Source organism: Neopsephotus bourkii, unplaced genomic scaffold (genome assembly GCF_033783945.1).
Source record: "Neopsephotus bourkii isolate Nb327-2 ecotype Australia unplaced genomic scaffold, CSIRO-AGI_Nbou_v1 NB_788, whole genome shotgun sequence".
In the NCBI taxonomy this organism is placed as follows: domain Eukaryota; kingdom Metazoa; phylum Chordata; class Aves; order Psittaciformes; family Psittacidae; genus Neopsephotus; species Neopsephotus bourkii.
Window position 1 is genome coordinate 58118 of NW_026901284.1, and position 26863 is coordinate 84980.

General features: G+C 41.0%; 1 protein-coding gene across 1 annotated transcript; it reads right to left on the reverse strand.

Annotated features, from left to right (window-relative positions):
* Nucleotides 1-1136: 1136 nt before the first annotated feature.
* Nucleotides 1137-16146, reverse strand: PLIN2 (perilipin 2). The gene is made up of 9 exons (XM_061355273.1): nucleotides 16129-16146; nucleotides 14159-14216; nucleotides 13887-14082; nucleotides 13083-13165; nucleotides 12263-12548; nucleotides 11670-11854; nucleotides 10809-10943; nucleotides 9838-10128; nucleotides 1137-2442 (listed from the first exon to the last, which is right to left on the reverse strand). The coding sequence occupies exons 2-9, from the start codon at nucleotides 14186-14188 to the stop codon at nucleotides 2308-2310; spliced, it is 1341 nt and encodes a 446-aa protein (XP_061211257.1). The 5' UTR covers nucleotides 14189-14216; nucleotides 16129-16146; the 3' UTR covers nucleotides 1137-2307.
* Between the last annotated feature and the right edge of the window lie 10717 nt (nucleotides 16147-26863).

Here is a 26863-nt window from a genome sequence, read left to right on the forward strand (position 1 = left end):
CTGAAATCCAAAACCTCGCTCAGGGACCGAGGGCTGCAAAAGACCCCATTCCCCTCCCTCCCCAACCCGCTTCCGCCTCAGACTTACGTTCCCAGTACCACGCGGGAGGGGTCGGCAGTCTCCCGCTCGAAGCCCAAGGCCAGTATGTACCACCAGAGATGGTGTTCCTCCCACTTGCGTCCCATAGCGCCGAGCGCCTCACAAAGCACCCACCGCTGAGACAGAGCGGAACGCGGCCCGCCAAGCCAACACCACGCCACCGTAACTTCCCGCCGCCTGCTACGAAAGCGCGCGCGTGCGCCAGTCCCGCCCTCCCGCGGGAGGCCCAACCGCCGCGAGACCTGACGCCGACCTCGCGGGGCGGTGGAGGCCGCGCGCGTGCGCCGCTGCCGTCGCTACGGGGGCCGGCGGGAGGGCCGCGCCTAGGCGCGGCGAGCTGCGCGTGCTGGCCGTAGGGGGCACCTCGCAAGGGACGGCGGCCTGCAGAGAGCAGAGCGGGCTTGTAAGCGGTAGGGCTAAACTGTGGGTTCAAACGAACAATAATGCGTATGGCGGTGAGGTCATATAGTAGAATACAGCAAACTGCTCTTAACTTGCTGGCGTGTAGGGAGCAAGAAATGTCCGGCTGACAGGGGAAGGCACATCACGGGACTGGGAACTAAGGAGGCAGTAAATAAGACCAAGGATGCTAGCCTTCCTGATAACAGACTGGAACAAAACAAAAGCAAGGACATACCACACCTCACTAGGACATTGCGAGGATATGCAAGCACTGAGGATGCTGGTGAACATAGTGAACACAACAGGTGAACACTGGTGAACACAGTGAGGAAGACTATTGGCAACCATCATAATGCATAATTAGAATGCGGATATAATTAGCTTCTGGAAATCTCATGAATATGTGAATTACTGTCTGGAAAAGCTGTAAATATGCATGAGTATTCTAAATACATCGCTGCTACTGGCGTTAGGTGCACTCACCTGTGTGAAATGATCCACGTGTGCACCCAGCGCTGCAGTAAAGAACACCTGCTTTTCTAAAACTCCAAGTCTTAGAGAGTTTCTTCCACCACCTTTGCAGTAACAAACCAACCATGACGCTTAGCATGGAAAACAAGTACAACTCTCAGCTGTGTGGTTCAAATGTTTATTCCAAGGCATTTCAGTGACTACACTTCAGAGTTTTCACAACAACCAAGCATTACATAACGAGAGAGAGTGGGTGCCAACCTCGCAGCAATCCTACCCGCTGTGCAATGCTTCAGTGGCTGTAGCACTGTGCAGCACCTCCTGATTCGCTGCAGTGACACCGGCAGTGCTCTGCGGAGCATCAGCCTGATCCTTAGAAAGAAGCTGAACAAACCTGCCTCCAGTCTGGTTCCATTCACCCCAACTCCTACAGAAGTCACCATGTGCAACCAAATGCAGATTCAGTATTCCTTTGCAAATACTTGAGATTGTGTTTAAACATAGGAAGATCATTACTGTCATAAGAAGTATCCCTACCCTCCAGTTGTCTATCTTTTTTCAATTTTCTTTTGGCCCACATCTGTTTGTATCTCACTGACCTCTATTTTTTCTTTACTTCTCACAGTCTTTCCTGCCTTGTTTTTTAACTGTCATCCTTATTCCTGACAAAACTCCTTTTTAAGCATTTACCTTATTTTAGTCTCAGGCCCCACAGTTGATAATGTCAAGATGGTGCAGAATGTCAAGAATGTTTGCACACAGAAGGCATGTAGAGAGAAAGGGAATCCTTTTGTGCATATAGCACTCTCGCCAAAGGCAAGCCCTAAGCTTCTAAGCTCTCTAGGTACAGAGCCTAACAAAGAGAACCTGAGAGAATTTGAGACAAAGTCTCTTACCCATTCCAGCAGCAAAGAGGTAGATGCAGAAGTGCTTCTCATGTAGAGTGAAAGGGGAAATTTTGTGGGCAAATCCTCATCAACTCCTATTGTTGGCAGCCCTTTATGAAAAGCACTCGAGTGTTCTTATGGCTGCTGTCAGCCAGAGAACAAATCATCAACAAAGACTTGATCAGTTGGATACACTGTTAGGTTGTATCTGGTTTGCAGAATGTGAGCTTTACACCCATTCTAATGAATTAATGTAGCATGCATTCTTTACATAGAAAAAATATATATATATATATATATATAATTTTGATGTAACTAAACCAGTAGTGATCAAAAAAAAATATCCCCAAAATCCCTAAACTAGGATAGGTTCATCTTTAGAAAGGAGAAATCTAAGTTAAACATGGCAGAAGTACATTGTATCAAAAAGATGTTTTTATGCTGCTCTTTATTCAGCTCTTTGCCCTGTAGTGTAAGGGCCATTTGTGCGTGAAAAGTCTTGCTGATCTTCTTCATCCAAATCCAGAATGTTTGGGATATCATCTGACTCTGAAGACAGGTCTGTAATAGTGAAATCTGGAACCTGCATAGGAATGAAATCTCAATCAATTTAAAAGTAAAACTAAATAAATTTGTGCAGTATTCCTCATTGAATTCAGGAGACAAAGATGCTTAGCATCTCTAGAAATCAGACCCAAAATACTGAATAGAGAGTGAAATATGCTCAGCCATATAACAATCACATAGCATTCAGACAGACCGTACAGTACACAAGATGCAGATCAGCTGCTTAGAATACAGGATTTTATAGTAGAGATGGAACAGAGTTTAACTTAGTGGAGTGTATTTAGTGAAATTGGCCACTAGAAAATTAAGAAAGGAAGTTTTAAAATGTATTTTGCCTTTCTTCTTTCCTTGGGAGCAACAAGCAACATACAAAGGCACTTCTCCCAAGGAGCTTGATAGTAGATCGCTGTGTACTGTTCTGCCTGTCTACCACATCACACCTTTCCTGAGGAAACAAGTATCTGGAACTGCAGTCCCACTCTGTCCTCTGATTTAATCGTATGTACAGTATTCTGTCCTGTTAAGCAGCACCAGGTTTCAGGAATTGCCAGAGACATTAGTGGATACACGGATGTTACACACTTCTAAAAATGTTGACTAAGACACTTAGAAGCTTAAGTCCCAACCTTTAAGTACCTTTAGGAGGACTTAGATTACTTAGGCACTTCTGAAAAATGGGATATAATTAAGCAATTTACTCATATGCAAATGTTTGTGTTTTTTTCTCCAAGTGAAAAATACTTTCATCCCTAGTTTGATTCATGATTAGCTTTAATGTTGATGCGACATACTTGGAGCCAAGCACAGTGTCAGCACGTAACAACTGCTACATGCTGACAGGACTTTGGTTCTGCATGCACAAAAAAGCAGCAACTCGAAGAGGCTTCTAGGCATTTGTGTAACTTAAGCTCAGAGTTGACTGGAAAAACAGTTTTAATCCATTTCCTTACTGCAAAACACCTTGCTTATGATTATTTTTATGAAAGATAGTATGCAAGACAAATTTATGCTTTGCCTGCTATGAAGACATGTCAGAAGAACAGAGAACACATCAAAGGATAAAGGAATTACCATTTCAGCTATCAGGTTGTAGACTGCAATCACTCATTCAGTTTCTTAGACAGTAACTAGCTACAGGGCATCAGGTACTTAGAAATATTAATCCAAATATTAAACCTAGGCTTTAGAAGAATTTAAGCAGCATGTCACTCATCAGGTGGTAATGTAAATGCAGTGAAATAAAAGATCACTTTGAGAACCTAAGCTTGATCAAAATGAGATCAGTCATTTCCTAAAAAATTAAAAGACCCTAGGAGCAGCGGAAGCACATCTTTCTACCAGCAAGAATTGTCTTGCATCTTTCTGCTTACAGCAGTTTACCTAAAACTCTAATTACTACACTTAAATCAGTTTTCCCGCTATCAGCACATGACCCACTATTTCCTACTGCAGTACAAATGAGGGTATCGTTACAAAATTAAAGCCAAGTAGTCCCTATGCAAACTCATTTTAAAATGTGTCCAAATAAGTGGTTTAAACAAATTGGTTTATTCTGTTTACACTGAGCAGGGTATGAGACCATGTTCAGTAACAAGTGTCTGACCAGATAAAATTTTCAGTATATACTAGGTTTAAGACACTTCCATTACTTAAATACATGTTGTTCCTACTGACAGGATAATCTCTCAAATAGAAGTTTGTGCTTTCTTCATCTCCTTAATGCACACATATTTTTAACATAGTAGTAGGATGTTTATAACCATGAAAAAATTTCAAATTGAAGTGTTTCTGTCAGCTTCAGAGTAAAACAGTGTTGATGGCAGTATGTTTTCTCTCAGTTTTGAACATGCTAAGTAGTGTTAAAATAGCACCAGTTTAACTAAAACAATGCACAACCCTTGGTGTTATGGGCTTGCATAAGTAAAGGACCTCCTCTTCCATACCACTTTTCACAGTTGATAGGAAGTTGAAACAAAGCAGTAGGTCAATTTTTGCAACAAAGAATAAGGCCAGATATGACTGTGCCATTTCTCCATAAGATGCAGTTAGACTGTTTATACTAAATAGCATAAAACTTGCAAAATCTTTGCACTTAGTGCAAAACATACTTCAGTGTTTTGCTGTTTTCATATACAAACGTTTATGGCAATAATAACCTAACTTTAATCAATATTTTTCTTGGTTAATATATTTTCAGAACTGAGCCACCAGAAATTTGAGAAATGGTTCTTATTCTGTGTTATTCCGGAACAAGAAGTTATTTTTAGTCATCAGAGACTGTAGTAGCCAAAAGAAATGAAGTTTCCATCTTAGTATGAGAAAAAAATGCATTTAACAAAACTTCCAGCAAGCTGTTACATGTAAAACTTTCTGATCATGCAAATGACCCACAGATCGTGCTTATTTAAAAAAAATAAGTTAGATTCCATTTCCTTTTTTTTATTAGATGCCTTAGATAAGCTTTTGGATGGGTTTTTTTGTGTATTTAGGTTTGGTTTCTGTTATTTGCTTAACAAGCAAATTAAAAAATAAAGAGAAATAATTCATCAGTTGTTTCCAAATCCTTTAACCTATTTTACTAGCTATATGGTATTACTGTAAGTTACAGTTTGGTAAGGGTTATTGCAAAGAAGTCATCTTAAGGAATGGGAGAGATTTCAAATGCTTTGAACTGTTCCTTATTTCAGGCAAACTAGCTGTACCTCTGCACTTCCAGTTCTTATAAGAATTTCATAATTTGGATTTGTCCAATGTGTATGCTGCTATGTTTATGAAATTTTTATACCACATGGAGATGTCTACGAATGCTTATATTTAAAACTTTTGTGCCAAAATTTTTGTAGTAACGATAGTTGTTCTCTGTTAAATTAGCCTGGAATGGGGAAGTTTCAACTAGCATGAACGATTTTTGAGGGATCTTCTAAAGAGAATACCTTACCAGTGATAACTATTTCTTCAGTATTCTATCTTTTACCATCCCAGTTTTTGTGTAACTATCAGCCTTTGACACTGTTCCATTTCATCTAGTTTATCTGCCTTGCTGCAAATAGGACCAGCTATTTCCTGTAATTTTCAACATATCTGGTCTTACCTTTTTTAAAAGATGCCAGAGAGACTTCACAGCCTTCTAGCCCAAGCTATATCCTCAAAAGTGGTTTTGGACTAAAAGTACACAAATTTCTGTGCAGTGTATCTGAACTGTTTTGCTACATGGAATTCCAGAGAAGCCAGTAAGATGGCAGCAAAAATTTAAGAGTACATTCTTGTTCTGATAATATAGAATCACAAAATCAACCAGGTTGGAGAAGACCTTCAAGATCATCAAAACCCCAACCATTCCCCACCACTGCCAAGGCCACTGCTAAACCATGCCACTGAAGTTTTCCTCCATTTGAGAGTTTTCAGCAGTTACTAAAGATGCACTTCAGCTTCAGCCACTGTGGCAAAAGAAATGCGAAGATGTTTTTGGAAGGTGTCCACATAATTCTTGCCTCCAGCAGGTATTTTAGTAGTCATTCTAACTATTCTAGATAAAAATACCACATTTTGTGTCCTGGTTTCAGCTGGGATAAAGTTAATTTTATTCCTAGTAGCTGGTGCAGTGCTGTGTTTTGGCTTTAGCCTGAGAACAATGCTGGTAACACGCAGACGTTTTAGGTGTTGCTCGGTAGTGCCTCCCCTGATCAAGGACTTTCAGTCTCATGGTCTGCCAGTGAGTAGGATCACAAGAAGCAGGGAGGGAGCAGAGACAGGACACCCAGCCCAAACTAGTCAAAGGGGTATTCCATACCACAGCACATCATGCTCAGTATATAAACTGGGGGGAGTCACCCGAAAGGGAGCAATTGCTGCTCAGGTCAGGCTGGGTATCAGTCATCAGGTGATGAGCAGTTACACTGTGCATCACTGCTGAGATTTTGTGGTTGGGTTTTCTTTTCCTCCTTTCCCATTCTTAGCTTTATTTTCTCTCCATGTTATTTCTCATATAATTATTACTATTATTATATTGTATTTTATTTTAATTACTGGACTGTTCTTATATCAACCCATGGGTTTTACCCCAATTCTCTTCCCTATCCTACCCAGGGAAGGAGGTGGGGGGCGAGTGAGCAGCTGCGTGGTGCCGAGTTGCTGCTGAGTTTAAACCATGACATTTTGGCTGTAGCCTAGGGATATGCTATACTAAATGACCAGCAAGAAGATATCCCTGCAAGCTATAGTTACAGTTCAGTTTAAACAGTCAATGCTGTCCTTATTAGGAGTCTAATGACTTCAAACCAGAGACTTTTAGCGAATATAATAAGCCAAGAGCATACAAATTTGCTGTTACACAGCCCTCTTTCTCTCCAAGCAAGGGTTCCTAATTCTATTGAGGGGTAGAACAGAAAAAATATACTTTCATTGCAGGGGAAGGGAGAGGGGATCCAACAAATAACTGCACACCATAATAGCATGATACAGGAATCCGAGTACAGCATTTTGGCACAACAGGCTATTAGCCCAACCATTAGGTAAGCATTTATCCAGGCATTCCTCTTATTCCTCTGGTTGTGGCCACCAGCTGTCAGAAGTCATGAAGTAACTGAACATAGAAGCCATCCAACAGCACATGGTAAAGGAGAAAAGGATTTGAAGGTCTAGGCTAGTAACAGTTTTTCATGCTTTCTACTTGATCTGCTTGCCAATATTTAGTAAATCTGGACAGTCACCCAAGAAAGCACAAACCCATAGTGCAACTTAAGGCAGAGCAGAGAGATGTATTGCTCTTGTATTAATATTAGATGGTGCTGTTTATTTCTGAGCCATCAAAAGATAGTGAACAGTTTGAGTATCATACTTGATTAACCACCTCAAAGCTAAGGCCCACAGCCATCAGCTTTTAAAATACATGTAAGAATGGGAATTCTTTGATCTGCCAGCTGCTCTCAGACCTGATCAGTCCAATCCTTTTCCTTAGCACCTCTACAAGAGTGGATGCATTCTGTAAATTCTATTACAAAGAGATAAAATAAATATATTATTCTGCTGGACTCATTCAGTAGATACATAAACAAAATTAACTGCTGAAAGAATTCCAGAAGCATTAACTCAGGCTTTAGCTGGAAAGAACTATCTCACCATCTCATGCTAATGTCACTTCAAACAGCCACCTTACAAAACTCAAGTATTTAAAGGCAGAAATTACAGAATCGATATCTGTAATCTGCTCGTTAGTTTGTTTGGTTTTGTTCGGGTTCTTTTAACATGGTGCTTAAAACAGTCTTCCTAACATATCTAGATAACTTTGACAGCTAAGCAAGCCCTCTCACATTAAAAGACTAGACTACATCTGATTTGCTTTAAGGCCCACATTGTGCCAGGTGGAGGTATTGTTAAGGAATTATTCTAATGTTTTGGGAAAAAGTGCTCTACCTGCCAGGGACTGACACCTTTCTGAATCCCATTGGAGCAAACACAAATGAGAGAAAAAAAACTTGAATACCACAGCTGAGATGTTCTGCTGATACACAACAGTACAGTTAAACTATAATCTTTAAAGCTATGTCAGGGTAAACTGTTTTTCTTACCAGACACTACCCAACCACCAGGAACTCAAAAAGCCACAAGATCTCTACATCCATCAGAAGACAGTGGCTTGAATATTAAGCTCAGAAGGCAACTGAAGAACCAGATAGTGGCCAGCATTGCTCACTAAATGATTGAAACTCAAGAGCCGCACAGGGTGTGCATTAAGAGTACAGACACAACTTACCTGAACAACCCTAAACCAAGAAGGAAGGGATTTCATAGGATTTATTGAGGAATAGTTCCACCTAAGTGACTGAGTATTAACATGTTAGTCACTCAAGTTCAAAAGAGGGTAAATGAAGTTAACCAGGTTAAAACTGGCATGTGCAGCTGAGGCATATATACTGCTTATAAGGATCCAACAGCCTCATGCACACAGAACACCCACTGTGAAGGCAGGATAAGGTTTTGTTTTGGTTTTTTTTTTTTAATCCATATCCTTGTCAATATCAAAACATCCACCAGCTCGCAGCTTAAGTCATCATTAAAGGTAGGTAGTAGCAAGCACCACAAAAGCAGCAGTAAAGCAAAAACTTTGAATGGAAGGATGCACAGGAACTCAAAGGGAAAATTGAAGTGCTGCAGCCATATCTCACCTATCTAGGCAGACACGCACACAAATACATTTTTAATGCATATCTACTTCATCTGCATTTCAAACTTGCTTTCTGCTAGACCCAATTTGAGGGGTCACAGAACAGCAAGTTACATTTGTTTTAAATGTCAGTGAAATGGAGACAGACTTTGGCTACTGAAGCATTTATTACTAACATACAAAATTAATTAAAAAAAAAAAAAAAGACAAGGACAGCTATAAAAAAAAAAAAAACACAACAATCCACACAACACCAGGCACTGGGGTATAAACAGCATGAATCTTGCTTTATATTGAGTTAAAAACAAAACAAAACAAAACATAAACCAACAAGTGTTGATAATGATTTGGTCAGTGTCTGGAACAGGCTCCTCAGGGAAGTGGTCATGGCATCAAGCCTGTCAGGATTCAAAGAACATCTGGACATCTTAGTCATATAGTTTAGTTTTAGGTAGTCCTGCAAGAAGCAGGGAGTTATACTCCATGTTCCTTATGGGTCCCTTCCAACTTGAGATATTCTATGATTTGTGATCAGGTTACTATATTATATAATAGTGAAGTTTATACAGTTAATTTTAACACTGCCACAGCATTTAAGTAACTCCAGCTGACTAATTCAGAAACCCCACTTTCAGCTTTGGAATTCTGCACTCAGAGAACTTTTGTAATGAATTGTGTAGCAGCAGAATTTGAGAGTCAGATTCATAACATCTAAATGTGTGATCTGCAACAAACATGGAATTTAAGCATACCTAGCTGGATTGCAGGGCTTTTAAAAGCATTTCATAGTAAGGCTTATACATCATCCTGGTACAGATTAAGCAACAAAGCAAATGCTATTAGCTACAATAGGTTTCATTTAGACTAATGGTATTAATACCATTAATAAGCAGAGCAAAGTTTCTTGACAAACAAGGCATCTTGACAACTGTAAGCTGCCCATATCTAGGCACCTGAGACAGATTGAGCTTTTAGAGTGGGCTGTATTGTCCCATGTAGTTTAGCTATGTGTAAGAGTATCCTTTTTCTGAATCATTTCCCCCACTCTATGGATTTTTCTCCAAGGCTTTTTTGACAGCTACACTTGCTAAGGCCACTTGTTTTGTCAGTCAGCAGAGTACATGAATGCTGTGCAGTTTATTCATTACTGTGTTCAGGCTGTTTGTCTTTCTGGCTGGAATTTTTCTCCCCTTCACTTTTGCTCTCAGCATGCTGAATGCCAGGCAGTTGTGGGTAAAAGGGACCTACCAGCCAGTTGAGCGGTGTGTTGTTTACAAGATAATCCATCACATCATCCAGAGACTCCTTCATTTTCTTCAGCTGTCCTTTGCTAGTGGCAAGAAAGCTGTCTGATAATTCTTGGAAGGAAGATGCAGACAGAAAACTCTGGTAGACATCACCTGCCATTGACCCAACACTGTAAACCTGATCCTGCACATTCTGTGGTAGCCCCTGTAGGCTTGAAACCAGTGTGAGGCAGGTGGTCTGAAGCTGCTGAGTGAGGCTCCGTGCTATAGCTAGAGTTCTTGACTCAATAAGCTGGAAACAAAAGCATAACAACATATTAGTATCTTTTTATGACTCTATCAGCTTTATGTGGCTCGAGATATACAAATAATTAAATTAAAGGGGATGTACATAAAATAAAACTATAGCAGATAATAAAACAGGTCTTCAGTGTGAAAAGTCAAAGACTTTGAGTTACTTAATATTTCTTCAAACCTCAAGTACTTTGTGGATCAGAAACATTGGTAGTTTCTATCTAGCGACAGACAGGTAAGCTCTTGTTTTAACTCTGGATGACAATTCACAAAAGGCAACTACATTCTAATCAACAAGCCAGAATCTAAAGCTACGCGTAAGACTCAGTGAGCCTGTGCCTAAGACTGCTCTATGCTGAAAAACTTTTTTCTGGTCTGGCCATATCAGGTGAGCAAGTCCTAGCTGATCTAGATATGCATATCCCAACACAGGTTCACATGCTAAACAGGATAAGCATTATCTTGGAAAGAGTGTTGGCAGGAAGTAGACATCTTTAGGATTCTGAGTGTCCCCTACTATTCACAGCAGTCACTAGTCAGCTGCCCTGAGCTTCAGCATTCATATTCCACATGTGCATAAGCTTCTGTGCTGTTACAATGCTATGCACTTTGGGGCTGTTAATTTGCTGCTTCCTTGACAGTATATGATCCATTTATTTTTGGTTTAACTCTCTTTACCTCAGCGCTCTGCAGTTCATCACCATCATTTTGGCCTGTATTTTTCTTCCATTCTACCCAGGACTGATACAGCTTTTCCTGAGCATCAAGAAGTTTCTGATTGGCACTATTCATGTTCTTTCTGGCATACTCGATCTGAAATACAGTGAAATAAGGAAGTAAAAAGCAGTCTAAACAGTTCCATTGGGGGCACCTTACCTTAACAGCTTTGAAACCGCCTTTTCTTCAAAAGTTCAGCATAGAAAACTTTAGAGAATATAACAGTGTGCTCCTTCTCTTCAAAGGAGAAAACTAGAAGCACTGTTGAAATCACATGTAGTGCTGCATCAACTATTTCCCCTCTCCCCCGCTAGCATCCTATTCAAGGATTTGAAAGCATATAGAAGGCTGTAACTCTTTAGGTACAGTTTGTACTGTACACTGTTAGGGTAAGACTATTGAAATACCCAAGAATGCTCAAAGATACCCACAGCAAGAAAAGCAAAGCATAAGGAATCTGTCATTTTATTAACAAGAACTTCAAAGGCTGAAGCATTTCTAAATTGCAAGGCACTTTTTTCACTGAACTAAGTCTGTTAAACCCAGCACTCTAAAACAGCAATATAATGTTCAATATGTTACTTCTATTTCTGCAATGCTTAAATTTACATGCAATAGCTAGTTAGTTTACAGCTCAGCCCAATTTAGGACCTCTCATGAATGATAGTGAAAAGCACTAACAGGAAATGCTTTATACTTAGAAAATGCATTTAGTGCGATAGTGCGATTTCTAGTTTTCCTATGCCTGTTTTTGCCATTTTCTGCTGAACTCAAACTATGCCAGCATTTGCTTTTTATATCTCAAATGAAGGCTAAACTTACCAGATTAACAGTGTGGTGGAGCTGAGAGATGGTCTCCTGGCTTTTCTGCTTAGCATCATTGACTTTGTTTAAGGCTTGTTGGTAGGCACGTGTGCGGAACTTTGAAGACAGGGATCCTAGTCTAATGTAGTAGCTTGGCTTTTGAACTCCAGTTTCAAAACCTTCAACTTTTGCTGCTTCTTTCTCTAGGTATGTAGAAGGGAAGCAAATTGACTACTGGAAGAAAACTTAAAAGGTCTGAGGCCATTTAATTTGTTTAGGAACAGCTGAATACTGGACTTGTTTAGTAGTCCTCTAGCACCAGGGCAGGTTGATAGACCACCATACATGGAAATTCTTACTTCCAACCTGCTTCCTTATGAATAATATGCTATTATGACCAGCAAGGCAAAAGGCAGTTTGGGAAGCACATGACCCACTCTCCACTGTAATTAATAGGATACAAATAGGAATATGATAACAAATAGGAATTTGCTTGCTTCTCCCCAGTATAAGCCTTCGAAAAAAAAAAACAAACAAAAACCCAAAAAACAAACACCACCTCCAAAAAAAAAAACCAAAAAAGAAACCCGCTAAGCTTGAATTAGTCTTACCTAGTTCTGCTTCTGTAAGTGGGAGATACTGGTCTACAAGGGTCTCCGATTTAGTGAGAGCACTGTCCACTCCACTGCTCACCATTTGCAGCACACGACTTCCCAGGACAGTGTTAATGCTGCCATTGACAACTGACTTGGTCATTTCTACACTGTCTTGCATTGCTTCTTTAGTCTTGCCCATAACTCCAGTGATCGTGTGAGCAACAGTTTCCTTGGCACCAGACACAGTGGTTGTTACAGCTTCTCTGGCTCCAACAACTACACCCTTGGCATTGGCGACAACCTGCGATAGAAAACAGTCTGGTTCACTAAACATTTTCTAGTGAAAGCTATGTAGTCCAGGAAATACAAATTTATGTGGCAGCTTGCACAAATATCAGTGATCTGAGAAATTCTGTCCTGAAAACATATGTACAAGATGAAACAAAATAAGGCTGCTACATAGCGTTCGGTTCCAAACACTTAAAGTGAATGTAATTCACTGCAGTAATTCAGGTACTGTTTGCTTCATACAAAGGAGGAAACAGACAAGGACTCAAATTTTTAAGAAGATGCCCACCAGTGAACAGCCCCTATGGACAGACATCTACCAAATGGTCAGCAAGGCTGTTGGCTTAAAAAAAAAAAAAAACAAAAAAGAAAAGAATGAGGGCTTAATGGCCTCCCAAAGGCAACAAACAATTCTACATAAACATCTTTCACTTCATCACTGCTTCTAAGCTGTGCTCCAGGCATGAAATCTCTCTATTTTTAGTGATAACAGAAAAGAGCAAGCATAGATAACTCTGCTTAGCACGTGTACATGGGAAGAACTTACCTTGTCAGTGGGTTGATTCAGTATCGGCAGTCTCTCCTCAATTTTGTCTAGACCTATACATGCATAGTTGTTGGCAACAACAACTAAAAAGAAATAAAAATACTTTAATTTTTGTTTGTTGTTTGGTTGTTTTTTTCTCCTTAGCATAAATAACTCCGTAACTCCAACTGAGAATTCCTCTTGAAACAGAGCAACAATGCTTTCAAAGTCATTTCCTCCCCCTTTCAGTGAGATTCGACACAGGAAGGCCCCAAAACAAGGCAGGTTTACAATGCCAGTGAAAAAACCTCACTTGCAGGGGGAGAAAACCCATTTGATACTTCACAAACAACTGTAAGAACAAACTAAAGCACCTGGCCTTCTGCCACTTCCTGAAACCAGCCTCCTAGTTACAACTGCCTTATGACACAGTTGCCAAATTTAACCAGAAGTTGTCCTCAGTGAGAGAAAGTACAAAAGTAGCAATTGAAACTAAGTGAAAGGAGAGGAAGGTGTTGAGCAAGAAACTATGTAACCATCTCACAGGTCAAGATGAGTCAGTTCAGTATTACGAAAGCTGGACTCTGCTTTGGCTATGGATTTTTGTTTGGTTTTTTTTTGGTGGGGGGGGGTGGGGTGGTGAGGAGGTGTTGTGCTGTTACATCATACTCATCTGTAATCAGTTGCTCAACAAGACAGGCAACAGGTTCAGTCAGCTACCTGAAACAGCACTCCAGACCAGCATGGCCATGCTAAACTGTAAATGCACCTGGATATATAAAGCAATTAGTAGAATTAAACTTAAAAGCTACATCTTTGCCTTACTTTGTGGCTCCAGTTTCTGGATGATAGGCATAGCACTTGTCACGGCTACCGAAGTAATTGTCTTCACTCCTTTCTCTGCTATCTCACATACTGACTTCAGATAAGGATGGTTATCCTTTGTAGTGCTATAAGCTGTGGACACCATGTCGTAGGTAGAGCTCACCAAGGGAAGATTGACAACCCTCGATACAATGTTCTGTTTAAAAGAGAGAGAGGTTAGTTGATGCCTGTTCTGAACTAGACATAAAAAACTGAGGGGCTAACTCACATACCTGCTGTGGATCAATTGCTGCCAACGCCATTTTCTCAGGTCTTGAATCCTGCACAAGTCTGTAAAAGAAGCATATCCGAGTTATAGCATCCTAATATCCACTTCATGTCATCACCAGACAACCAATCAACACCATTGATAGAGGGGATTAGGATATTCACATTCTTACCCACAGAAACATTGTAGAAATTTAAAAATCCAAAACTTTATGAATTACTTAGTTCAGTTTAGGCAACACAAGTAGGACACATGCAAGAGGTAGGTTTTGAGGCACAGCAGTTCATTGCAGATTTACCAAAGAGCTACCAACTGGTGAATTAATTTATTTTTCAAGAAGAAATGAACACATTTGGGCTTACCTGTTGAGCAGGACAAAAAAAGGCCAGCCTTAGCAAGTCATTAAAAATCTAGTTTAGAATGTCTAAATTAGATGAAGAATCCACTATCAATATTTTTAGTCAGATTAGATCTTCTATTATCATAAGGGAGTCAAGTTTCACATTTGAGTCACCATTGCTGTCTGAATCTTGAAAACGAGTGGAAGATTGAAGGGAAGCACTCACTTCAATACCCTCAGCTCAATTCTCACAAGTCAGTCCACTAAACTCAAGGAGTTAATTATTTCTAGTGCAATGCCTGATCCTGAGCTCCCCCTGCTCAGCATGTTCAAAAGTTAGCTTCCTGTAACGTGGAGCATAGGACATGCCAATTGCAGAACATTACCCTCCTTCATGCTAAGTTAGTCTTAATTATTACCCATCCCACACTGAAAAAGGCTGAAGACATCAGTCATTCACAACAAGCCTGTGCTACACGATTATTCTCCAACATGTATTCCCGTGGAGAAAATATTAACAGATCTCCCCATACAAACCCTATTAAAGGAGAGGGATATTGCAGTACCACATAAGGAGAACCCACAGAAGTGCTCTGTCATTCTATGCATGCACATAGGCTGAACTAAATCTACAAGAAGCACTTTGTGTTGGTTTTACATGACACAGAAGAATCTGTGTAACTGAAAGCAACAAAAAGGCAAGCTAAAAGCTGGTAGTCAAAACAACTGTGGTTTTCAAGACTTTCTGCTCGGTTTGTCAAGAAGTCAACAGCAGTATGGGAAACAAGGACAAAGGCATGCTGTTAACATTTTTGCAGGCATACTTGCATACTTGTGGCATATTAACACACACATGCCATAAGGTAACGCCTGTAATGAGATTAACCGCTGTATATGGATCATACAAGCAGGTAACAGGCAAGAGTTACAGCAGTTACAGAAGTTTTCCTTCTGTCTATCAAGTATTGACATACCCCCAGAAACATGTTGCTCACATACCAATACAACTTAGATTACCTAGAATACAAGTGAATTTCACTTTGAACTGCAAAGTATGCTGTAGAACAGAAGAGACTAGCCGCACAAAATCGGGAAAGAAGGACGGGGGGGGGGCCTTTGTAAGGATAACTTATTTGTAACGTGTCCTGCAAGCCCACGCACAGCGTCGGTTTGAATTTAGTCACTAAAATCGTGAGAGTTAGCCTGTGAAGTTACTCCTGCTTTTAGGCAGGGAAAGCAGCTAGGATCTTGCGCCGTTTCAGAGATCCTCAGTAGTTTCAGCTCTGTCCAAAGCCTGACCCACTTCACTGGAGCCGGTGGGTGAAATACCTGAAATAAAGCCTGCGGCACTAAAGCGTATTTCAGAGACAGAAAAAGATCCTGAACAGGAAAGTGAATAAACCGAGTTACAGATTTAATTTTTACTCCCTGCCCCTCTCCCCCCGCTATGGCGTCCGGGCCGGGGCACGGCAGGGGCAACGACGGAGGCAGGGCGGCGGCCCTGCAGCAAGCCGCTGCCCCGGCCCCTCCGACGGCGGAAGGCACCATATTACCGAGTCAGCACCGCGGAGCCGATCGCCCCCACCGCCCCGCTCTCCTCAGCAAGAGCCGAGCCAGAGCACAGACCTACTCACCCGGAAAATGGGGCGCAAACCGCTGCTACCAACCGAACGCCGACACTACCGCTGCCTACGAATAAGGGCCGAGCCTCCGTATTTATTGGGAGCGGTCTCCGCCCCGCCGCCCGCTCTCTCGCGAGACGAGAGAGCGTCACCGCTACGGCCATGGGACGAGAATGGATAGGGCGGGGCGTGGGCTGGGGGATTTGTAATAGTGTGGGGCTGGTCTGCGTTTAAACAAAGAAATCCTAGCGAAGGAGACTGTCGTTCACCTGCTAGCTTGGAGGACAGCACTTCAGCACAAGGACCCGAAAGAGTGGCAGAGCTAGGCTTCCGGGTGCGGTGTGCAGGCCTGTAAGCACACCAGCCAGAAACAGGTTACAGATGCTTGCGGTCTTCTCTCATGCAAAACTTTCAGCACGTTTAGTTGGAGGAAAAAAACCGAGGCAAGAGATTTAGCTGTGCTTGTCTTAAATTAAGCACCTCTCCTCCTTCACCCAGCTCCTCTGCGCCTGCACTTGTCCCCTGTGGGGCTGGAACGCGAGGTGAACTGAGGTTGGGGTAGCTGGCTCTCTGGCTGTCGGCAATGACCTGTCCGTACGGCAGCTTCCCTCTGGGAAAGGAGCCCCCTTCTCTTCCTCCTCCAGCGCTCAATCCAGCGTGACCACAGATAATTATCTCAGCAGGTTTGAACACGCCTTTTGAATGTTGTAAACTTTCCTTACTCCAAAGGTGCACTTCATTTTTAGCCTATAAAGAACCGAGGTGCACGTCATAGTGAGGGGTATCAAAACGGTATGGAAAAACAATTGTGGACAAAGGTTCAAATATATATTTACAATTGTATTTAGCTTGCTGCAGTAACAGGATGGCAGAAGAGAACAGCTTGACACGAAAGATTCAGGCCTTGAGAGTAGTCACACACTACAAAAGTGCAAAAACCACTAGCCCGAGACTGTACAAGTATTTTTCCTACAGGAAATTAGCTTCCTTCCTAGGAAGCTGTTTTAATGGGTAAAACTGACAACAGATTACCTTATCACTAAGCCACAAAGACTCCTTTATGCTCTTTCTGCTTCCTAAACAAAAGTTGACCATACATACTGTGCATTGACTTCTGCTTAAACAGACCTCTTTTTCTGCTCAACAATATGACAGGATAACAAATTCTATCAGTACAGAAAGAAATACCACTATCTGCCCAGGACAGGAGAAAAAGTCATCTTTCTTAATTGGACTGACCACCAAGAAGAGTCTGAGGGCTACCTGTAAGAAAGACTTCCTGCAAAGCCTCAGTAGCAAACTATGCAAACCATCTATTCTTATCATGTACACTCACATGCTACAGTATTCTAAAATGTCCTTTGCTTACTGCCAGATTGATTCTGACCCTTGCTCCTACAAAGCACTATCTTCTTGGGGTGGGGGAAAGCCCGTTTCAAGAAGACCTGTCCAGGATGGTTGCTCAGTTTGCTTCTGCAAAGAATTCATTTATTTTTCCATGTTCTAGAGCAGAACAGACAGAAGACTATTCCAGAATAAACCAGGAAGTTTTACTTCTCTGAACTGCTTTATTATGCTTCTACTAGGATGCAGATCAAACTCTTTTCAGGTATTCCACTGTTTTCCTCAAATTGCTGTTACCTGAGACCTCCATTTATTTCTCATTCACAGTCAGTCATGTGTAAAACATTTAATGCACCCATAACAACCACAAAAGTAATTAACCCCTTTTGTCAGGAGGGTCTGTATTGGGCATTTCAAAGTATTTCAGGGATTTTAGTCACTAATACACATCATTGTTATTTGTAGTACAGGAACACCTGTGGCTCACACAACACAGGGACCCTGAGGGGCTTATACAGAATTCTGAAAAACTAGGAACTTTTCTTCTGAGAACCTTGTCTTGGTAACTGGGCAGGGAGTGGCGGATGGGAGGTATCTCATGGATGGGCCAAGTTCCTCAAATACCTTAGGGAGAAGTATGGCCCTGTTCAAGAGCGAAGAAGAGGAAGGCAGGACAGCATCAAGTGAAGCAGAAGTAACAGGTAACATCAAATCATGCCACACCAGCCACTGCTAAAAGAGGAAGGTAATACCAGTATTCCCAACCCTTCTTTCCATGGGGCAAAGGCAAACTTTTAAAGTCACATAAAGCATCTACTGAAAAGTTGCATTCTTTCAATCTGAGTAACACATTAGCATGTTCATCCATCCAAGTCCATTTAATTAGCACTTCAGAACTGAAGTCAACCTACTTATCTTCAGGAAAAAAAAAAAAAGGTATGAAATTATGGACCAGACAAGGAACATACCTATGCTCTATTCTCTATGCTCTATGAACATATCTATGCTCTTATCTATGCTCTATTCTCTTTTAAACTCATAATATCCTCCATGACAGGGAGTAGCTCATCAGGTCTCAGGCTCACAAGATTTGTGACATACCTCTGCTCGAGATAGCAGCATTAGGTAGAAGTCAGGTTCTCCAGCTTTTCTTACAACCTTATTATAGTAGAGAGGAGCAACTCTTGCTGCAGTGTCATGGCCCAGTGTGGGGACAGCTCGGAGCCATGGGAGCTCCCCATGGGAGTAGAAGGCCTGGAACTGGCTCCTACCACCCAAGCCAAGAGCAGTGCAGCTGTGAGCAACCCCAGACTCAGGGACTAGGAGCCTGGTGAGCATTGGGATGGGCCAAGGCCAGGCTGAAACATCAGCCCGGGGCCCAGTAGGGCTGAGGGGAGCTAGAAGCAGGGGCTGATGGCTTCAGGGAGCTGACATGGCAGGATGGGGGAGCCCCTGGGGAGGGTGGGCAGGGATGGTATGCCCTGTCAGTGCCCTCGAGGCCCTGACAGACAGTTCCAGCTGGTTGCAGGCACTTCAACTATGAACCTTACAAGATCAGAGTAACAGCTGTTCACTAACAAGGTGATAGAAAGGCCAAAGGGGAGAGCAGAGATAATGTCTGTAGAGACGTGAGCGGTCTGATACTATTCCTTTATGAACAGGTATAGTCTAATATGCTGAGCCAGAGCTGACAGCTAGAGTGCTAGGGTATTGGCAAGACCTGATACAAGGGTCAGCACAGCCAGTAGATGGAGGGACATTCTGTGGAGTCAAAAATGAAGAAGTGATAGCTCTCCCAACAGATCAAAGCTACTTTTATTTAAACATAGGCATGCTTCCACATCAAGATAGCTAACCAGATTCTTTACTCAGTCTTTAGGATGACAGTTTAAAGCAGTGAAGTGGGGACATGCTCTTAATCACATTAGGAAAAACTGTTCGTGCTCTTGTCCTGCAAAGCAGAGAGCCCAGAAGGGTGGCCCATTGGAATTGCCAAGAAAGCATGTTCAGTCACAGCCTTTCAGGCTTTAAGGGACTGGGGGTTCAGCCACAGTTGGAGGCTGGAGTGAGCTAGAAGAACAAGAAAATTCTGACATGCCTTTTGTGCCTCGATTTCTTACCAGTAGCACCAGCACCGCCATAGTTCTCAGCAGTCAGGACTGCCTTAGGGACACGAAGAAAAAGGTGTTCAGAGCTGTGAAAAATAGGTGATTCAGGGTCCATAACATAATCAAGTCTATTGATTGTAATGGTTCATCTGGCCTTAAAGATTTCTAATATTCAAAGCACATTTTTCTTTTCCATGTTTATAAAATTTGCTTTGTTATGTGAGATGCAAGTGATTCTATTGAATTGGGTGTTAATGTACTTGTGTTGAGCACCCTGAAACTGTTATCTATGAGACAGCACAGCTGTCTTTCCTCAGGTGTCTCACTGTTCCTCTTTCTTTCCAATCCCACAGTAATCCATTTCTAGATTTTGTAATCCTGCCTTGCAGGACTTGCAGCTAACTCCTTATCTACTTACAATGTCTGTCTACCTTGCTCCTTGGATTTTGAGTTAAACCTTTTCTGTGTTCCTGTAGGAAAAGCTTTCCTCTGGTCTTGGTTAAGTCAATAGTTTCCTTGCTGTGATTCACTTGTTTTTTTCCTCTCAAGTAAAGGATATCAGATTTGTGAGGCACAGTCCTCCTTTTGTGAGTCCAGACTAGTTGTCTTTACAAAGAATAGCATCCTTATTCTGATCTGCCCCAAAATAAACCACTCCCACCTTTTGTTTCTGAGCAGCATGATCTGCAGGTTTTCTCTATAAAATGCTCCATTTCCTCTGGAATGTATTTATCTTAATGGTGTCTTGTTGGCTGTTCAACTATCATTACCTCTTATTTCTTCAGCTGTAACTAAGTTAACCTGGCATCTGCTTCAAAAGAGAGGAATTGAGCAAAAGGTATTTCTCCTCTGAATACTTGAAGAAAGGCAAAGGCAAGCAAAAGTACTATCAGTTACAGGCAGATGGGTGCTATTGCCCATGCAGTGAGTATGAACCACACCCACAACAGATGTGATGTGTTTAAGTAAAACAGAAGAAGAGGGAAGGGGACCGACTTATGCTGGGTGGAAGACAACAGGGAGTCCATTACATATACCTACATCCTCAACAGGAAATTCTTATTAATTAAGCTACTGTTGTCTATACCCCTGCCACATGTCCCCAGAACACTAGGCAGCAACATGCTGCTTGCAGCACCTTCAGAAAGATCACGGCAGGTCTTCAAAAATACCCAGATCCAGTTCTAGAGCTAAAACTAAGGAATGTATCCATTATTGCTAGGGGATAAAGGACTGCACATTACAAGGATTTAAAATATGGCAACGTCATATTAAACACAGCTGAGAGCAGGCGGGTAACCATAATCCACCAACTAAGGTGTCTATGGGGGACATATCTGAAGTCATAATTTATAGCTGCCTGAAAGCTGCAACAGAAAACATCCTCCTGACCAGAGGCCAGAGAATTTTGTTCTTCAGCACTCCTGACAAGGACATGCCTTCTTCACATACAGCAGAAGTCCTTAAAAGATGTCATAGAGCAACGTAATTATGGTCATTACTCATAAATCTATGCTACTGAAAAAAAAAAAAAAAAAAAAAAAGCTGTCAATTTTAGACTGCTTTGCACTTTCCTGAAGGAATCAGCATTCCAAAAATGCTTCAGTGTATTTATATAAAGTTATGGCTTATTCTTCTTTGAGAACTTAATGCTGTTCTATCAACATTAATCACTCTGTCACAGTTCATAATTATCATTGTTTAATAACAATTACATTTAAGCATTCTCAACATGATGCATACTAAGAGTCCCGTATAGACAGTCCTTTCAGTATTAGCCTGGTGAGTTTCATATGATTTCATTTTCAGGGAATTTAGCCAGGGTTTCTTTATTTATAACAGTAGACCTAAACCACAGGCTCTTTCCCAGACAACAGAATTGTGACATATTTGCTAGGCTGCGTACAATAACAGCTACCATTTGCATTTGACTGATGCCATAGGAACACTGGGTACAACGTATTGCATGGATTGTGCTATGATGACATTATCAGTCTATTAAGCTACTCCAATGCCTTTATTCATTCCCACTTCATCACAGTGCCTTTTACTCTGTATGTTATGCCTATGAATACCATAACTGCCTGTATGCAAGGTGATCTTCTAAGTCAGAATTTATAATAAACAGAGAACACTGCATTCATTGTTTTCAAGGCATTCTGATGTGGATGTTATTTTTAGGAGTGTATGCCATTTCAGTAGACATCTGTGAGTCTGGGAAGGATAAGGGGTTGAAGAATAGTTTAATATTGGTGATTGCTCTGCTAGATGTGGTCTCATGTTAAAGATTAGCATGTTTTAAATCTGTTTCTGTGTGGTGGTTTACTTGTCAACTGCTGGTTTAACAAAAAATGGTGTAATAGGGGAACACAGATAACACATCAATAACTTAATGTTTGCTCAAAAAGTTGCACAAACCCCCTCATGTTGGTGAAGTCTATATTATCTAAAATCAACACTGAGAAATTTTAATGGAATCAGAACAATAATGTATTAAGTGTGGTTGCTGATCTCTCAATTTTCATGTTGGTATTGGTAGGAATTACTTTAGTGGAGAACTAGGATATCTCTGAAGGCAAGAAGCTTTAAGTGCCAGGGGTCAAAAAAGAGTCAGACTGCTCTTTAAGGGTCAAAAAGGCATGAGTCAAAGCTGGCACCAGCACAGGCAGTGCCCTCAGTGGCACAGTACAGTCCCAGAGGGTCTGACTGAACAGGGTACCCACACAGGATCAAGTTCAGTAAGAGGTCCTGTCAACAGTCTAGTATTCATCATACAAGGAAAAGTAATGAATCAGGTTCTGGGTGAAGTCAGGAAATCCAAACAATTCAGGATCAATAGAAGACAGGAATGGAGAAAGGTCATGTACAGCACAGCTCAGGCCAGGATGGCCTGGACTTAAATGGGACTCCTGGGCCATGGGCAGAGAATATGTGGGTGATAGTCACTGGTGAGACCAGTTAAAGCAAGTAAGGCTTATAACTGCACTCATGACCCTGACATAAAGTTGCAGTTTGTAACCTTAAAAAATCCTGTGATGCAGAGATTCGTATATTTTCCTCCATTTTCTAGGTGATGATAATGACTCTAGGTCAGCTAATAGGATTACAGTTATCCTAGAAAAAGAGGGCTAGAAGATACATCAATAGATCCTTATTTCACACCCCTATCTGAAAGGAAGAGCAATAGTATCAGTCATTTCTCACAGAAATCTGTTCAACCTGTTTTTCTGAGCCTCTGATAATGAAGGTTTCACATCACACACAAGTCATCTGTGTCCTACCATTGATAAGGTTTCCCTAATATTTATGCATTACCAGCACATTGGTGGCTGTTCTGTCTTCTGCAAAGATAGAAATGTAAACCTCTTCTTTAGGTTGAAGAACTTAGTTTATCCGGTCCTTCATCTCTGGTCACATTTGTTAGCTTGATGATAGTCTTTCTCATCAATTATCTCAGGTCTTTCTCAGGTTGAAATATTGTGCTCAAACACTCCCAAGTTGGTCCATATTACCAGGATCTCACTTCGATATGGGCCTCTGTCCTAGTGTTAACCAATGTTGACCACATCAAGATAGCCTGCAATCTGTTGCAACTCCTGGGGTCTTCTCTGAGAAACACCTGCCTCACAAATTCTTCATTGTGCAGTGCCTGAGTAGATATTTTGCCATCAGTCAACATCCTGCATTCAGTTTCAGTAACCTTCATCCCATCTTTTTATTTAGACCATATCTTCAATATGTTCACTAAGCCAAGTTCATTTTGAAATCTGATGCTTTCCTTCATATTTCAAGCTATTTATAGTGAAGTATATTTCCTTGTTTCAGGAGGGCGACTGCCAGTGTAACATAATACTTCAGACAGAGTAACATTCAGATGCCCTTTGTAGGTGTGCAATGATTTATGGCTTATTGGGATTTACCATAGGGCATGTTACCATTAATCATATAACTCCTGACCTTTGCAACATGACAAGGTGTGGTTGGGATTACTCATTGCATTATCTGCTCTATTTCTTAAAAGAAAATAAAACTTTTTTGTTGCTCAGTGGCACTGCAAGTACCTAAATATTCTCTAGGGTGACAGTGCTTAACAAGGTGCAAAGCTATGTAACACATACACACTTGAGCAGGATGCAAGAATTAAAGAGGCTGCTGTTATTGTTTACAAGAGATATGAAAAGTAGTAGTGACTTATTTGAAGTCATACACCAGATCATTAGCAATATTTAAAAGAGAACTGAATTCCATCAGCACCCACATTGCTTCACTGAGCAGTGAAACATTTAATAGTGTTCACTTGACAAGTAGTACCCAAGCCCTCACTAATGGAAACACTTCCACACTCTGAAATCATGCCAGTGAGTCAGCTGTCTTTAAATCAACAAATAATAGTAAGGTCTTTGTTTCTTGTGCATTCTGTGCTTCCTTACAAAAACTGCTCAAGTTCAACATAAGACTGAGCACATTCAGGGAGAATCTTTTCACTGATTTAGCCTCCTGTACTGCCATTTGGAGTTTATATTATATGCTACTAAAAATTTTCACTTTCAGAGAACATTTCAGATCACTTAAAAAAAAAAAAATTTAAACTTGAACCCCAAAAAACTTACAGTCTATATGAGTACTGTATATTTACTTAGCTTTGTAGAATACATCTATACCATACAGCACATAGGAATACAGCATTAATAAGCTTCTCACAGAAAATCCTAAAAAAAATTAAATCGATCTCTCTGGCTGTAGTATAGGATACCAAAGCACCCTACCCTTTTACTTTGAAATTCCCCATTTATAACCATTGTACAGTCTGTTTTTTTTAAGTTATGGTGAAAAGCTTTTGTTACTGTCAGATCTAAATCCCATTATTGCTATGCTGAACCCTGACTGAGGATTCCAAAGCAGATAATGAAGCAGGATTTCGTACTCTGTCATAGATGGAATTTGGCCACTTCTGTCACATTCACTTGGAAGCCCTATACACTTGTAAGGGAAAGACCTGTAAGAAAAGATTCATTAATTGTTGGCTGATATCATATGTGAACAGTATTTTCTTTTCATAGCTCTTTGTTTTCTCTCAGTAATGAAGAATACTACATTATATCCTGTTTTCCTCATGACAGAAGAAAATTGCTAGAGGTCTCTGATACATATCCGATTAAATCCTAAATAAAACATTAACTGGCAAAATATGGTAATTTATTTTAAACAGGTTTAAACAATGCCTCAAGATCGTAGGAGAAAGGTGTTCCATAGACTCACTCAGCCACTCTTCCTCAAAGATAAAGGTAGCCCTTTACAAGAGCACTCCTATCTAAAGCAGTAGCTTTCCTTTTTCTCCCATGGGCTCTCATATAAGACTTTGCCACCACAAAAGGTAAGATTTCGCCTGTAATTCTTCACCTAAATATAATCTTTTCTCTCTCTTTTTTTTTTTAGTTTTATAAGCCAGCTATTAATTGCTAACTAAAATTAGATCGTTTTCATCTGGGTCTGGCTTCCTTTATCAAACTTAAAGAGGTTCCCTACCAGAAGGGTATTTATTCTTCTACTTCACATAGAAACCTAGGGGGTGTGCATTATAAAACACTTGAGCTTTCTCTATTTGCATTTCCTTTTACTTGACAGAGAAAGAGAAAACAAAGCCAGACAGACTGCCACTGTAAATCATTTTAGCATTACTGACTTCAGGGGTTCTATGCTGACTTAGCTGCAAAAGATATTGCTACAGAAGCTTTTGGAGACAGAATCAAGTCTTGGGTCTGACAGTGTGGAAAATATCCTTCTTCTAGAGACCAAGGACACTTCCACCGCAGCCTTGCTTTTGGTCCTTCATATATGTCCTTCCTTGCTACTCTGAGGTTTCCACAAACTCCCCACATTTCTGTGTTCTTTCTTAAACGAAGTTTTCTGTTAGAAGCATGTTTGTGTCCCAGGTGAGTACTGGATAGTGTCCTTTTGAAAAGATACTGACTTTGAATATGAACTACTAGTATGCAACTGGTGCATGGAAATGTTAACAAACCCTGCTTAAACTCCACTTGGCTGCTTTGCCAGAGTCTATAAAAATGACTCATCTTTTAATGCAGTACAGAGTTCATCAACCTGCTAAATCAAACACTAATACTGAAACAGGCTGTCAGGTGCTTGCTGAACTGTACTGTGCAGAACAGGCGTAAGATGCCAGAATTATTCCACATGTACACAGGATGATGTATTCTTGTCGGTGTTGCAGGGCAATAGGAATGAGCAGAGGGACTCACCCCCCCACCCCCCCCCCCCCACTACTGGCTAACCACAAGGCTGGTGGTCCAGAAGTTTTTATCACTATGTTAGCATGCCATTCTTTTCAAACTTATCAGCTCCATTTAGAGAGAGCATTGATAGGGAGAACTTAGGCATTCCATTTCATTAATGGTGCTCATGGCTTCCAGACTGCACATGCTTGTGTCCCAGTCAGACTGGAGCATAAGGCATGAAACTGGAGTCCATCTGCGTTGACCTACCCTAACTTACAGAATTTGGAACTAATTACTTTGTTTCTTTGTATCTTGCCTAAAAACGATTCACAGGGGTGTGGTTTATTTGGTAGTTTATTTCTGAATCCTTTCCTTATGTTTAGAAACAGAGCACCTTACCCATAGTGCTCAAAACAAGCAGTAAAGTCAACTTAATAAACCAATAACACTAATGAAACTGGGTTTAGATTACTGTGCTTGATAAAATAGTGGTGTCCTTTTTCAAACTGGCTGGTCTGTGCAGGTAGCTAACATGACTTTGTGCAAGGGCAAACTTTTCCCCAGCTCTAACTGGAGTTCCCAGACATTCAACACCTCTGAAATGCTTGTCCAAGTTAGACATTCAGTATCAGGCTGCCTTGGAAGTTGAGTCCTAGCCCTTAGTGCTTTAATTTTCCTAATTGTAAAATAAAAATTGCTGAGTTCCCTTTTTTACTCATAAATAAATGTGAGATCCACTCAGTGACCTTCAGTCTCCAGGGAAGTTTTGATCTACAGCCCAAAATGAGTATGTCCAACAGATTCATAGCAGGGGCTCAGGAACATCAAGAAGCTAAAGAAAAACAGGCTTTATAAACCAGATTCTTGTTTTTGATAGCATTTCAGATGGAACAGGACTGACTGAGAAGGAGAAGTAAGGGGACATCTGGAGAACTGAGAGCCAACAGGGCTGAACCAACCACAGGCTGACAACTCAGTGAGTTCTCCCGACTGGGGAAATACGATCCATCCGAGAGTGAATCACATTTATTGTAAACTGATCTGTTTAACCACTGTGAG